Below are 15596 nucleotides of genomic sequence, written 5' to 3' on the forward strand. Positions count from 1 at the left end.
TGTAATACCACTTCAGGCCGCTGGGCGGCGGTCTCCAGCGTTTGCAGCATGGCAGACAAGCTAAAAGCAGCTACAGCAGAGGTGATGAGGCTCCCGGCCTGGCTGAAATCCAAAATCCAACCAGGCAAACTGGCTGCAGCTCTTTTGAGAACAAGTGCAACGCCATCCAGTGGTCAAAAGTGGTATGACAGGACAGGACAGGATATTACAAAGCACAGAGTTCAAGGTGTGAATTCATCTGACATCCCTGCGGCGTAACACTGCAGACGGCATCCTCGCTCCGTCCTCAGACCATACTGAATTTATTGGTATATTCATGTTATTCTTCAGTATGGGGAAAACAATTGATTTAAAATCAGATATTGAAAAAACCGCAGACCATTTCCAAGGTGCACTGCTGAGCACAGTTTTGTTACTCTTATTACTCTGAGAAACGATTCCATATTATAAAGACTGAATTGCTGTAAACCAGGATCTACCTGAATGTGCAGGTAACATCAGTGACCCAGAAGACGATCATTTGTTATTTAGATGCTACGCCGAAAACCGGGACTGGATCTTTAAAATAATTTAACAACAATAAAAACCAATAAAAAACACTCACTTTGCTACTGAATCTACCAGATGTACACAAACTAAACAGGCCTACTGTCCCACACAACGCACCAGTCTCTCCTCTGGAATTTGGCATTTTTAGACAATATAATACAGCCATAGTTAAAGAGATGATGGGCTTCATAATAATCTATGCATTTACATAATATTTGATATAATTCGCACACAGAATCATGGAGTGACCCCTCAAATATATACTCTGCTTAGAAAGTAAATATATTCACAAACAACTTTGTCAATAAATCTTTTTTTTTCCTCTTAAATCTTTAGCAATCAATGTCTCTCACACACACACACACACACACGCATATATATATATATATATATATATATATATATATATATATATATATATATATATATATATATATATATATATATATATATATATATATAACCACTCAGTCAGTCAGAAAAGGTAAACTGCATCGGTATGAGGACGGATTTACACTCGAGGTCTGGTCATGCCTTGCTCTGGTATGAAGGCGAAGAACCAGCAATGAACAAACAGTACTTTAAGAGCAACATAAAAAATATAAAACTTTGATTTCATTACATATTTTGGAATTTACACATTGTAACAGTGTTCCATGGGCATTTCTGTCACATCCAGTCTCTCCTCAGGTCCTCAGTAACCAATCAGCTGTCTCCACTGTGTGTGAACAGGAAGTGCAGGGCGAAAGAATCCAAGCATTTCCTTTCACATTTGGCTGGGACTGTGAGAAACCCCGGGTGCTGGAGTGCAGAGGACGTGGATCGCTGTGCTTCATGCAGGACGAAAGGCTCTGGACCAGACCGGAGGGTCTGTGGCGGTGTCTCCGCGGCAGGCAGTGTTGGACCGGGCGGTCCGTCCCCTCTAGACAGTACTCTCCATCACCCAGTCGGCGCTGTCCAGCGTGCCTTTGCTGCCGCCCGTGTCGCCCTCCTCCTCGCACTGCAGCAGCATGCCGTTGACCGACAGGCTCCTCTTAGTCCAGATGCTGCTGATCCGGCGGGGCTTGCTGTGGAGCTGCGAGGCGCCGGCGCCCGTCACGTCCCCCATGTCGAAGGACTGGCTCCGTCTGGGCTTGGAGTCCAGCAGCAGGAGCCGGCTGAAGCTGGAGTCCAGCGTCCGGCCCAGCAGGGGCTCCCTGTCCGTGCGGGGCTTCGCGGACGCGGCGGCGGCCGTCGGGGCGCCGCCCGAGGCCGCCGGGTCGCGGCCCTGACCCCCCCGGAGCTCCAGTGCGGTGAAGGCTCCCAGGAGCTGGTCCAGGTTGGCCCGGTTCTTGGAGTGGGCCGACCTCCAGATGCTGGCCAGCGTGCTGTTGGGGCTGTACGAGCCGCCGGCCGCCGTGGAGCCCGAGGAGTCGGACGAGGACGTGAGGCTGCTCTGGAGAGAGCCGCACTTGAACTCCACCACCTCGTCCTGCAGAGTGACCTTGGCCTTGACCTTGGCCTCGGGCTCGGGCTGCGGCTGGCTCTGCGGCAGCAGGAGCCCGTTCTGCCCCAGCCGGCCCCCGTTGGTCTGGGAGTGCGTGTCGCTGACGTTGGTCAGCTTCCCCGCCGGGGGGTCGGCGTCCGCCGCTTTGTAACGCACCATGAGGATGACGATGAAGACCAGCAGGGTGGCCACGATGACGCCCCCCACCACCAGGATCATGGTGCCCCCCAGCAGCTGGCTGGGCAGGGACTGGCACTGCGGGTAGTCGTCCTCCGTGAAGAAGTGGGTGCAGCCCACCACGTTGGTGGCGGTGAGCGTGGTGGCGCTGTCGTCCCACGCCGCCAGGACGCACAGGTCGTAGCGGGTCCCCGACACCAGGTTGGTCACCAGGAAAGCCTTGTTGGAGGCTGGAATCATCCTGAATAAACACAGAAACACACGAAGGTCAATGAATGAAATCGTCCTGCAGAGTCAGAATCAGAGTAGCCTTTATTGTCATCGCAACAAGTTACCGAAGTTACAAGTTACAACGAAATTACTTGGGTTTTAAAGACGCCCAGGCAGCCAACTACGGCGCTGCTGCAGCAGGTGGAGGTCAGTTTACCGCAGCACCAAAACACGACCACATGCAGAAATCCACCCACAATCACGAGTCTATGCCTGCAGAAGAATTCTAGGTGCCAAATATGGAACGTTTTCTTGAAGTTGAATTATTGTCAGCAGACCGAGAAGCTTCGTGAAGCCCCCCACAGGAGACTCTTCCTCTGGAGGAGCGGCCGAGCTTCATCTCAGACACCTGCTGTGAAGTCTCGTACTCTAAACGATGCGTCTTTGGCGTGGGAACAGGAGCCTCGTGTCCTTCCAGGAGACGGAGACTCAGCTAATTGCCGTTCTGCATGTTGGCGCGCCGGCGCCGCCGTTTGGATTCCCCGGGGTTCCTCTCTCCTGCTCGGTCCCGGCGGTCGCCTCTTAGCAGACAGCCAACAGTAATTGGCTTTATCTGTCAGAGCCATCTGTCTTCCTGCTGTGAGCAGAGAGCCCGCTCGGCGCCGGAGCCCCGGAGCAGTGGAGAGCCCGGGGAAGAGCGGGGCGACCTGAGAGCTGCCCAGGTGGAACAAGGCGCTGTGTCGGATGTCGAGGCTTTCAGCTCCAGGGAGCAGCGATGCTCATGTGCAGGTGTGGAGCTGCCCTGGAGGAAAGAGCGAGGCTGGCGCCGCCTGAGGGTTTCTGGAGCTGGAGGCCTGCCTGTCCTGGTAACAGTCACACCTGCGCCTCCGGTGGCTTCTCCTCACACTGCAGGCCTCCTCGCTGGGATTCCCGTCACTCACACACCAACCCTGAAGCCAACGCCGGGCGCTGAAGGGCTTCATCCCGGCGACGCCGGCTCCGGCTCATGTTTACTCATTATTCTCTACTTTTTCTTGCAAGGAACACGGAGATAAAACCAGAAGTAGGACAGGAGCGAATTAACACAGCTGGTGGTCTGGAGGCCGGCTGATGAGACGCCCGAGAGGTTCTGAAGTGAGAGGCAGCTTCACGATGCCGAGCTCCTCTGCGAGCTCTTTGTCGTGTGCAATTAGTTTATGGTAATCCGGTGAGGACAGCCCGGGGACGTCAGGAGCAGCTCGACGACAGAGAGTAGTCTCACTATGAACTTTCACATGACCTTCCTGTGTACTCCTGGACTGTTTCACCCATTCACCCACATTCACCCATCCTCCTGTCTCTGGACTCTCTCTGTGTGTGTTTGTGAATCTCCAGCATTGCCATGAAAGAAGCTGTTTTCCAAAAGTTTCCCACCAACCCGTGCTGCAGTTCATCACACTGGTATAATTAGTTGCCTCTGATTGAAATTCTTTAGCGTCCTGACGCGATGCGCTCCTCTCTCCTCTGTCTGAGGCTAATTGATTTCAGGTTGTTGAGCTAATTCATTTTAATTCATAAGAATAAAGCCCGGGTCCGGAGGAAGCCTCTGCTCGTGCTTATCACAGGGAGATAACACTTTTTGTCACCCCTGTGGGCGACGGAAGGCAATTTGCGGAGCGGCCTGCTTATTTCCAGACAGCAGTGTGAAGCCGGAGCATTAATCAGTGAGGAGACGGGGACCTGGCGTCGGCCGAGGGACTCGGCAGCCTCCATCTTTTTTTTTTTTTTTTTTCCCAATACTCTACATAGTTTTTCAGTTCAAACAAAGAGCTGACAAAAGAAATAAATCTCAACTCCGGGCTGATCTTCAACGTTCACGACCAGCGGCGGGTCAGAATCAAGCTTCACCTGAAATCCGCTCATTTCTCACATTTTGAGGCTTTTATCAGGCTGTCCGGGTCGTCGGTCACTCTGGGGACAGAGCTGGAGGGAAGTCAGTCACAGCGACACGATGAATGAAAACATGATCAGTCTCAAAGTGTTCTGACTCTCAGCTTAGCTCAACACTGAGAGCATTTAATATCAACAGTATGAGATGGTCTTAACTGGAATTCACTCCTCATAGCAACAATAAACGGTGAGTATGAGAACTTTTAGCACATTTAAAAGTAAGTACTTATTGACTTTTACTTAAGTAGAATTGTTCACACTTCTACTGTTACTGAAGTCTATATTTCCATGGTTGTCTGTACTTTTATTGAAGTCCTTCAGTACTTCCTGCACCTCTGCTGACCACTGAACACTGTAACGGCTCTGGATGCTTTTTCCTTTTACAGCTGCCGCAAACCAAAATAACACAGCAGCAACAAAACCCAGAGACACATTCCTCATTGCCTCTATTGATTTTCTGTTGTTTATCAGGGCAGGAGGAGACAAGGTCACTGTAGAGCCGCTGAAGGCGCCGTAAGATCTGCTAAAAACACTGAACAAAAGTAGGAAAAGCAGTCGCAGCTGATCCTGCGTTCAGCCCTCCGTCCCTGTTAAACCTCGCGGTGGCTCTGAGCTGAGTGTGGCGGCTGCTGCTGATAAAAACTATCCTTCAATCCATTTGTCCTGGTTTTTAACGCTCTGTGACGTCGCAGTGTGTGAGTCGTCTCATAAACCAGCAGAGCAGGTATTTGTGTCAATGTGTGGGAAACAGCGATAGATGCAAAACACTGAGAGGAAATCTCCAAACTGTAAACACAGATGATCCTCCTCATCCTGAGACGTTACACTCCTCCCCTCCACATAAAGACATAAAGACAGAGATTTTCCAAATGGCCGCTTTGGCCGGAGCTTTTGGTGACTTGGAGTTTCATTTATGAGAAAACCGACGGCCCAAACACATTGAAACGTCTTATTTTCCTACATGTAAACAGTTAGTACTGGTCCCCCCAAGCAGGAGGGGTGATAAAGGAAATGTAGCAGCATCAAACCAAACGAGCAGGTGAAATGATGAAGAGTGACAAGTCTTCTTCTTCTTCTTCTTCTTCTTCTTGGGACGCTCCTCCCTGTGTGAGAATCTCTGTGCTGCCTTCAGTTGACGTAGAGTTTCTTTTCCTCTGACCTTCTGCTGAACCTCACGACCAGCACACTCCTGCTGACATTTAAAAAGAGCCGGTTTGTTCTCGGCGCTGTCTGAGCTGTGATCAATACTGGACACAGTGTTTTCCACTGCTTTCAGCTCAGTTTAATAACCTGTAACCACGACTTCTGGAGCTTCGGGCCTGAAATCCATCTGTCGAGAGAGAAACTCACCACGAGGCGTGCTGCTGTTTCATGCAAAATAGTGTAATTCCAACAGATACCTGGAGCTCTGAGTGGCTTCGCCGTTCCAGGAAGTCCATCACGACTCGTTTGTCTCTGAGCTGAGCGGCCCTGCAGAGGTGTGTGTGTTTGGGCAGTGTGGGCAGCGCCGGTCTGAAATTAGCTCCGACAGTAACCCTGCAGGTGGCTCTGCCTCACGGTGGGTGGAGGACGGAGCCGCTCGTGCTTTCTGTGACGTGACGGAGGTCAGTCTGGACCAACAGGACTCGCTCCGCCGCCGCTCTTTCCAGTTTCCTTCTGCTGGATTTCAGCTGATCCCTTTAATGCCTTTTATTTTTGATGTGAACATCAGAAGGTTATTCAAGGAAACGTTGGTTTGTTCAATTAATTTTACTTTGAACATAATAAATAAAAAACAAAATAATGAGCACAATGAATATAATGAGAATGAAAACTTAATATTTTTAAAAAGCAGAAGCCGAAGCTTATTAAATCCTTCTCCAGTCAGTCTGTTTGTATTCTCTGTGTTTTTCTTTTAATCAAACACAGTCATAGACTTTCATTAACTGAAACAAGGCAAATAAAGCAATCAGCAGGTAAATAAACTGAATGTTAAAAACAGGAGCAAAAAGCAGCTGGTGCATCTTTCTTCTCCCCTGTACCACAGAACGCCGCTGATCTGCAGTCACTATGGTTCATTCGAGGGTATTTCACAAAAAATGATGAATTATGATGAGACGGAGAGCATTATGGGAAAAGCTTCAAACATCATCACTGACCTGAAGTCAGTCAGTTTATTCTCATGTAAAGCACTGGCTGGTTCGTCCACTGATGTTATTTCAGGGTTCCAGACAGGCTGGCCTCCCCTCACTGGGTTCTGACTGAAGAAACAGACTGTTTTTAAACCTTGTGTTGCTCTTGTGCTCGTTGGACACTCGGCAGCATCATCTGTCTTGAATTGATTTCTTGTTTTGCCCTGGCTCGGAGGTAAATGTTACATCTGAATATTGCAGTATTTGCCTCGGGGATGCGCCGGAGTTCTAATACTGCATAAGATCGGACGAGTTAAGTCGGGCAGATAAAGTCTGACACCAAACAGCAGTGGGAATCTGGTGAAGTCTCAAAGGGAAGCGGCCTGGGCTGCTTAACCACCCTGTCAAATAAGAAAGAGCAAAACTAAAGCCAGTTAGGAGACAAAGGCAGGCCACTTTCCTCCGGGCCGCAGCAGATAATATCCTGTGCTGCTGAAAGTCTCCTGCTGGGGCCTTCATTTGAGCCGAGCGGAAGAAAACAGCATCACAGATGTATGGAGCCATGCTCTCCGGGATTCGGAGATAAAACAGGTACCAAATAGCTTGTGAAAGTGTTGGAGGGCGCTGCTGAGGAAGATGTTAACTCCAAAGCTTTGCTTGTTCTCCCCAGAAGTGCTGTGGGTTTTATCAACTGGTTCAGAGCCGGTACACAGCAGCGGCAAGCCGAGAGTTTCCCCACTGCAGCCCATGGACGTGCTGGTCCTCAGATCAGAAAGGCTGTGGTGAAGTGTTTTGGTGCTAATGATGAGCTGAACAAAACCTTCTCCTGGACGCAGATACACGAATCCGAGCAGCTCTGCTTAGTGAGGAGGCGTCGTCTGACGCGTCGGCGCTGACGGAGGGAAAGAAGTAGTTTCTTCACATCTTCACAGTTTGATGGACAAAACAGACAGCGGCTGATTGATGGATCCCGGCGGTGCCGACATCAGGGTAGAAACATTTGAAATCCGTATGAAATCCATGAGAAGCCTCACAGGAAGGAGTGTGTGGTGTCAGGAGAGTCTACGCAGCGTTTGATCTGAATGCATCTGTCTGTTGGAGATCAGCTGTTTCTGCACAGTCACTGCTGCTATGAGATTCTCATTCTGGTGTGGTTACTCTCTGCAGAGCTGCTGGGACGAGGATGTGCTCAGTAAAACACACACACACACACACACACACACACACACACACACACACACACCGAGATGATATTGAAACTGTCATAACGAGAAGTGTCATTTTTAAAAGGAACTGAATCGGCGATTGTAAATCACAGACAGGACAAAGTGTTTTCCTGTGCAGTGAATTTTGATTTATGGGAACAGAACAGTAAAAGCTGCAGAGAAAAGAACTTTCTGTATTCTTGGAGTCCACACAACAACGAAACAAGAAAACTTAGAAACTAAGACTCATCTGAACTCACACTTCTTTCTATAGCACATCTCAGAAATGCTTGATAGAACTGAAGTTACATCAAACAATCCCTCAACGATTCTCCCTTTGTGAGAAGAAAGAGGCCACGCCCACTTTCACGAATGAAGGCGCCTACATCGAGCTTCAGCTGTCACCCAGCAAACTGAGCAGAATGTTATGGTCTTCAACTTTTGGAGGTTGCACTAACGATCTGAAGTTTGAACACAGTGCATGATGGCAAGACCTTAGGTAAAGAATTTTTCATATTTTTTCCCCTGATGAATATTTACCAGTGAGAAAAGTCCATTTTGCCAGAGCCCAGAACCCCAACTTATGTTTTCAACCACTCCTCTGGTCGTTCTTTCAGGCCAGGTCAGTAGTTTTGCCATTAATGTTTCATCAACCACACAGTTCATATTCACTTTTCACTTATAAATATTTTACATTAAACACACACACACACACACACACACAGAAAACAAGAGTGTGTTTACCTGTAGATGAGAACCTCGTCATCAGAGCAGTTGTACTGGAGCTGGTACATCTTGACTTTGGGCGCCGACTTGCTGACGGTCCACTTGACCAGCGCTGAAACGGCCGTGACCTCAGACACAGACACCACCCTCTCCGGCTGGCTCTTGGGAGTTCCTTTGCTGATTCTGGTCGTTCCCGTGATATCAGAGAGCCGGGACTTCGGCTGGGCCGGCTGCCCGGTGCCGTTGCTGAGGTGGGGGAGCTGGACGATGGACACCTCCACAGACGCCGTGGATTCACCCGCCACGTTAGCAGCGATGCAGGTGAAGGTACCGTAGTCTTTGGAGGTGGTGATGGTGATGCTCAGCGTGCCGTTGCTGTAGACCGCGGTCCGGGAGGTGTTGCCCAGCAGTCGATCGTCGGGTGAGATCCAGTGGATGGTGGGGGAAGGGTCTCCAGTGGCCTCGCACCGCAGGCTGGCAGTCTGCCCCTCCAAAACCAGCATCCTGTGGGTGTGCTGGGTGATGAGCGGCGGCTGACACGCAAACTCCTCCTCTTTGACGTTCCAGAAGTAGCGGCCCTTCAGGGCCGGCGGCGAGGCGCAGGTCTCCAGGTCGTCGTCCCTCTCCAGCCTGCGCAGCCACAGCATCTCGCAGTTACAGTGCAGCGGGTTCCCGCCCAGGCTCAGGGACAGCTGCGGGGCGAAGGGCGTGGTCAGGATCATGGAGTCCTGGGCGCGGGCAAAGATGGGATCCGGGGGCAGTTTCTGCAAGCGGTTCGATGTCAGGTCCAGTCTGGCCAACCTCTCCAGGTCAGTGAAGGTACCCTCGGGGATAAAGTCCAACAGGTTGTGGTCCAGACTGAGCTGGTGCAGGTTGATCATTTGTCGGACGGAGTCCCAGGGCAGACCCCTCAGGTTGTTGTAGGACAGGTCTAGATCCTCCAGGGCAGGAGCCAGGTCCTCAAAAGCCTTGTCGTGGACTCGTCCCAGCTGGTTGTTGTTTACAATTAAGTGCTGCAGGTTTACTAACCCCCGCAAATCATCAGGCCCCAGCTCTGTCAGGCGGTTGTTGTCCAGGTGAAGAGAGCGCAACGTTTCCAGGTCACCGAAAGAGAAGGGCTGGATGTAGCTGATGGTGTTCCGGGAAAGAGTCAGGTCCACCAGGTCCGTCATGTTGGCAAAGTCCTGCTGCGTGATGCGGAGGATGTAGTTGCCTCCCAGCCGGAGCTCCACCGTGCTGCGGTCGATGTCTGGAGGCACGAACAGAAGGCCTTTGGCGGGACACAGCGTCCCCAGGGACTCGGACAGATTCTGGCAAGCACAGTACTTGGGGCATGCATGAGCGGTCATCAGTGTGGCTCCCAGGACCAGTAGGCAGCAGATGATGTGGTCCATGGTAGAGTCATACATATGAACCTGAAACAGAGAAAACAAACAAACAAACAGCGGTCAGAGAACGCACTCTATAACCTGATCAACATCAATATATGAGCATCCGGATAGAAAAGGATTAAATAAAATGTCTGAGATGGAGTGAAAAAGAAACACGAACAGCATTTCCCTGCTAAATGGGATCTTTTAAACTTCTGTCTCACATTTGAAAGTTGAATCTGACGCCCTCGGGGATCTTTGAACTTGGTACTGGAGTCCCTGCAGCGCTCGCTCTGTCAATCTGCCTCAGCTGTGCTCAAGTCGCCCAGAGGACTGAATCTCTGCCACTAAGGTTAGAGGCTCCTTCAGGGATCATTTAGAGGAGCGGAGATCTGACAAGCCTTTGGTCTGGCTCTAACACTTTCATCGCAGCTACTCCCGTCACGGAAACTTGAGATGTTTGACTTTTGCCTCATTCTCACGGGTTTGAATTAGACTCCTTTTAAATGAAATGAAAGAGGACGAGAGCGAGGAGAGAGAACATTTACTGCTTGGGTTCAATGCAGAGAGTTATTCACAAGATTTAGAGCTAAGACTTGCTCGTGCAATAATATTCACAGAAGGAAATATGAGCATTGAAAGGTCAGCGTACTTTTCTTATCCTATCTTATCCTAATTCACTTACCTTTCTCTTTTACATAAGTTACACATCTGTCTGAACTGGAGTCGATTTACTGCTTAAACTAGTTCAGTTTTTTTGGACGATCATTATTGTTGTGCTCATTATTATGTAAATTAACATTTCAGTCGAGGATACAGTTTAGATCTTTGATAACTCCTGGTGATTCATTCAGGGAAGCCACAAAAAAACTCATCAAGACTGTTTTTCATGTAGGGCTCTGAAACCATGGAGATATTTACACCTGATCAGTGTTTGTCTGTATAATATGTGATCTTTGAAGTAGATACTGAAGCCACATCATCGCCTTAACTAATGACAAACTGAACGGAAAGAAGAACGGAGCTTCTGGAACTGCGTATCCCTGAGACACAAAGCCTCTGGACTTTGACGTTTCATCCGTCATGGCGTCACGGCGTGCATCTCGAGTTTTCCTCGCTCCATAATGGAGCCTGTCGGGACGCGGCCCTTCGGGGTCCGCTGGAAGCCATGTGGCTCGGGTCCATTTCTCGGGGTGAGCGGCGCACTCAGGTGTGGATAATGCAGCCATCACCACGCAGACCTGTGATCGGAGAGCACACTGCCATAACTCAAGAGCAGCCGGCGCATTAGCCAGCGGGCGCTCAGAGACGTGGTGTGAGCGGTAACAGCAGGCCGCCGGGGGGAGCCGCGGCGATAAGCAGGACTTTTATGATTCAGCCACAAATCTGCATATCCGACCGCAACCACTCAATCCCGCCGTCTCCTCCTCTGATAACTGCAGAAACACTTGCAGTTGTATTTGTGCTGTTATACGCGTGATGATCCAACGTTGAGCACAGAGGGATCCAGTGGATAACAAACACACCACAGCGGAGAAGATCCCAGATTAATTCTGAGCGCCGCGCCGCACAGAGTCATTATCCAATATTTTTATTCAGACGAAAACAAACATGCAGATGAATGGGATGAAATGAAAACACAAAACGCTTCCCCACTGGAAACCGAGATTATCTTCTTTCTCCTTGCCGGCTCACACCCACACATGAATCTACATCTGCGCAGTGTGTGAGTGTAAATATGCGCTCGCAGATGGCTGCGCACGCCTACACCCCCGTGTCCCGAACAGCCGCCGCCGCATCGCCGCCGATGCTCCCATTAATTACATCTTTGCATGTAGAGGTGGCATCTCTGTGTCAGCGTTCAGCCTTCTCCACAAGGCTGTCTGTCTCACACAGCTCCACTTACACTCCTGTCATGTCACAGAGGTGTCAAAGGTCACTGAGGATGGCGAGGCGTTCCAGTGCAACAGCTGGACGGACGGATAAAAAACAAATCTAGTCATAGAGGGTGTTTTAGGACTTCTCGTACGTTATGTTAGAGGGGTAAAGGATGGAACATGTACTTTAACAATGTAGCAGGTAGCACAGCTCAGAGTCATGTAGCTGCACCTGATTGGACTAAGTCCAAACAGTCAAAACCAATATGGCGGATCAGTCACATTCTCTGCACCTCATTTGAAAAAGGTTGGCAGGATTTTTCTTCATGCAAATGAGCTGAGGGCAGCTCAAAATGCACCGCAGCGCACCGACATACACCGCGGTGCGTTCCATATAGTGGACGGGTACTGTGGACACGAACCTTCAGCCAGGCTGCGTCTTCCTGCTGCGTCATCTTAAATATTCCTCATGTGATTTTGATGCACCGACGTGTCCGTCCACTGCAGAGTACATCGGTATCGGTAATCGGTAGAGTTTTGCTTTTTAAAAATATGGGCATATCCGCACATATCCAATAAGGTACATCCACTCAAAACACGCTTCACCAGACTGTTATTTAAGAACTTCACCTGCCTGGTCCAAGTCCAAATGCACAGCGTCACACGTCACACACTAGCAGGAAGTCTACGTGCATCTCAACGTGTGCTTCAGTGGAAGCTTCATGATCGACACTGAAACAACCCGACGTAAACAGAACGGGAGATCCAGATGAAGGCAGCCCATAACATCAGGATCCTTCGACAGCAGAGCATCACAGCTTTCCTCAGAGGAAAAGAGGGTGGAGGTAATTCACAAATGAATACTACGGTAATCCTGTTGGGAGTCGTACGTTTGCCTTTGTGCCGCTCTTTGAATTGATCTGTGTATGAATGAGGCCTTTCAGGTAAACACGCTCTGGCTCGTGTACCTGGAAACGCTCTGGCTCTGCGTGACACTGGATGAAGCAGGTGAAGAGGAAACATGGACCGACAGGTGGAAGCTTCAGATAAAAGCTAAAGCTGTGGGAGGATTGTTGCTCCAGAGAGGTGAGACGAACAAACATACAGTATGGCAGTCGTTCCCAAACCGGGGGCCAAGAAATAGTCTAAATAAATGGTCTCAATTCAATTATGGATGTGTATTTATGTATATTATTGATCCGATTTGCATGCAGACGAGGTTCAAACAAACTAAATCATCCAGCATAACGCAGACCTGGCAACCCCGCCTGGCGAGGCCGAGCACAAACAAACAATGCAAGCTGCAGCTAGCGAGCTAGCGAGCTAGCAGAGCGTGAGCAGGCTGTGAGAGACGGCCAGGCGAACGGAGAGCTGGAGAATCCACAGCCAACCGCAGCACGAGGCAAACAAAGGCAAGAAAATACGACTCAGTGTGTCTCACCACGAGTTCTGCTGTGGGTAATGAAGAGAGGCCGGTGTGTGTGTGTGGGTGGGTGTGTGTGTGTGTGTGTGTCTGGAAACATTCTGATAGTATAGAGACGCCACTTAGAGAGTGCACATCCAGAACGCACAGCAGAGACAGCTGATTTCTTCAGAAAGAAACAACAAAAAAAACAACTCGACTGTCGTGAGTTTGTGTTTATTTCCAGAGTTAAAATCTGTCCTGACTGCTCGCCTTGCAGCCTGCTTCATGCTTCAGATGAGTTAATCTAAATAATGTGTTGATCATTACATAAAACCATCGATTGGAGTCTGCTTCTTCAGGATGTGATCTGTTCTTGCCCAGACAGGAGACGTCCTGGACTGGAGCTCGGCTCTTCAAAGCGGCGGCCGGACGCAGGAGGACAAACAGGAGTGCTCCATCACAGAGTGATGCAGAGGAGTGTTCAGTAAATCATCCGCTCAGAGTCAAGGGCGCTCAGCAGAGGATGGATGCTGCGGGTCGGGGAGTTAGCCAAACCGCATAGCTCCGGCCGGAGGAGCGTGGCGGCGAGCAGGAGGCTCTGTCCTGTGGTGAGCAGTAATCAGAGCGCGGCCTTGACGGGAACACTCATCACCGGTCCTGACACGTGACCTCCGGGGCCCGCCGGGGGCCACCGGGGGCTGCCGGGGGCCCGCCGGGGGCCGCCGGGGGCCGCCGGGGTCCTTCATACTTCACAGCTGCAACAGGAACATAACAATAACCTGCATTTCAATGCCACCTCCAGAGCGTCGAGAAAGATATTGAACGTCCTGAATCGGTCGTAGCTTTCAGCGCTCTGCAGGTTGAACCTCTATTTCAGAGTGAGCTCCAGAGACAACACCTGAGTCTGAATAACCAAGAGGAGAGAGGGAAAGAGTGCAGCGCTCCACACATGATGAAAAATAAGCAAAGAAACCGTCAAATGGCAGCTGAACGAGAACAGCATGGAGCACAGAGAGCGCAACCGGAAGCCAGAACACGGCATTATGAAACGGCGAGCAGCAGATGAAGACAGACGGCAGAGCGGCGCCGCCAGAATGTGAGCAGCGAGCGGCGCTGGAGTCCTCCACCGTAACCACGACTTCTCTGGGAGAGCTGCTCATCACGGCGCATTCTGCCCCCACCAGGCCCGTCGGCCGCTCCTCACCGGTTATTCTGGTTATTAATGAGGGATTCTGCCAGAGCAGCAACACACACTCCTGACGAACACCTTCATCCTCACGCCACGTTTTTCATTGTTGTGTTTGTTCCTTTGCTTCCCACAAACCTGCTTTAACGGCGACTGATGGAGAGCCGCTCTTTTAAAACGCCACACTGCGTCTGCTGGGCAGGTGGGTCTGCTAGTCTGAACCGGTGCAAACTGGTCTGAACCGGTGCGAACCGGTCTGAACCGGCGCGAACCGGTGCGAACTGGTCTGAACCGGTGCGAACCGGTCTGAACCGGCGCGAACCGGTGCGAACTGGTCTGAACCGGTGCGAACCGGTCTGAACCGGTGCGAACCGGTCTGAATTGGCGTCTCTTCAGGTCTGAACCGGCGCTGAATGGACAACTGCGACATGTTTCATGTGCTTTTCCGCACTAATGAAGATTAAAGTGCTGCACCTTGTGGCTTTACTCCAGCTGTTAGCACTGAAGAGGAACATGACAGTTTTATGTTCTCCACAGGATTTGCTTTGGGGGGGATTCGGCTCAGACGTGGCAATCAGACTTATCCAGACACAGCAGTGTAAGTCTGTGTGTTAAAATGTGCTTTTTCCTCTTTCTCTCCAGAAACAGGAGCAGGATGAGGACCCTGTTATTTAATTTAATCTGCGGGACACGGCCGCCTGGCTCCCATTAGCATTCTGCTGCCGCCGGGGTTTTGTGAGCAGCTCTAAGTAGCTCCGGGCCAGAAATCTGAAGGCTGCCGACTCGGCAGAGACGCTGAAGTGAGTCTGGATCTGGAACCTGAAGGCTGATAGAGACCAGGTGGAGGTGGGTGGAGGACTGGCCTGCAGAGGGAGCTGCTGGTGTTCATAAACACAGCTGGAAGCCAGTCCTGACACACACCCAGTCCAGGTCTCAGGTGTGTGAACTGCTTCCTTCCTTTTCCCAGTGTCAGATGCAGCTTTGACAGTTTCCTGCTGCTCTTCACTGAACTCTCTCTTTATGCTGTGTTACACTGTATGCTGAACTCACCATTAATATTTTTCTTTAATTGCTTTAATATTTCACACTTCATTAGTTTTATTCCTCTTTCTCGTTGAGAACTGTTAACATCAAAGTAAATCACGTTGTCTTCAAGTAATCATGCGAAAAAGGAAAAACCTGAATAAACCAACAACCAATAATGTCCAGTGGACCGTGATAAAATGTTTACACTTTCATATGTGATTAAGTGGCAAATTAGCAGAAACAAAAGAACATTTCTGTTGATAATTGATCCCGTTTTTACTTTACTCAATGATCATAACATTAAAACTTCTTAGAAAAACGCGTTCATGGTGGGTGGAG

At 50.1% G+C, this 15596-nt stretch overlaps 1 protein-coding gene across 1 annotated transcript; it reads right to left on the bottom strand.

The window, feature by feature from the left end:
• Window positions 1-1471: 1471 nt before the first annotated feature.
• lrfn2b (leucine rich repeat and fibronectin type III domain containing 2b) lies at window positions 1472-9802 on the bottom strand. Its single transcript, XM_030109950.1, has 2 exons — window positions 8412-9802; window positions 1472-2453 (listed from the first exon to the last, which is right to left on the bottom strand). The coding sequence occupies exons 1-2, from the start codon at window positions 9800-9802 to the stop codon at window positions 1472-1474; spliced, it is 2373 nt and encodes a 790-aa protein (XP_029965810.1).
• Window positions 9803-15596: the final 5794 nt, after the last annotated feature.

The sequence above is a fragment of the Salarias fasciatus genome, chromosome 15 (assembly GCF_902148845.1).
Source record: "Salarias fasciatus chromosome 15, fSalaFa1.1, whole genome shotgun sequence".
Taxonomy (NCBI): Eukaryota; Metazoa; Chordata; class Actinopteri; order Blenniiformes; family Blenniidae; genus Salarias; species Salarias fasciatus.

Coding starts and splice junctions, on each gene's coding strand:
- lrfn2b (XM_030109950.1), bottom strand. CDS start 9,802: ATGTATGACTCTACCATGGACCACATCATCTGCTGCCTACTGGTCCTG. Junction 2,454..8,411: donor GACGAGGTTCTCATCTACAG/GTAAACACACTC, acceptor GTGTTTATTCAG/GATGATTCCAGCCTCCAACA.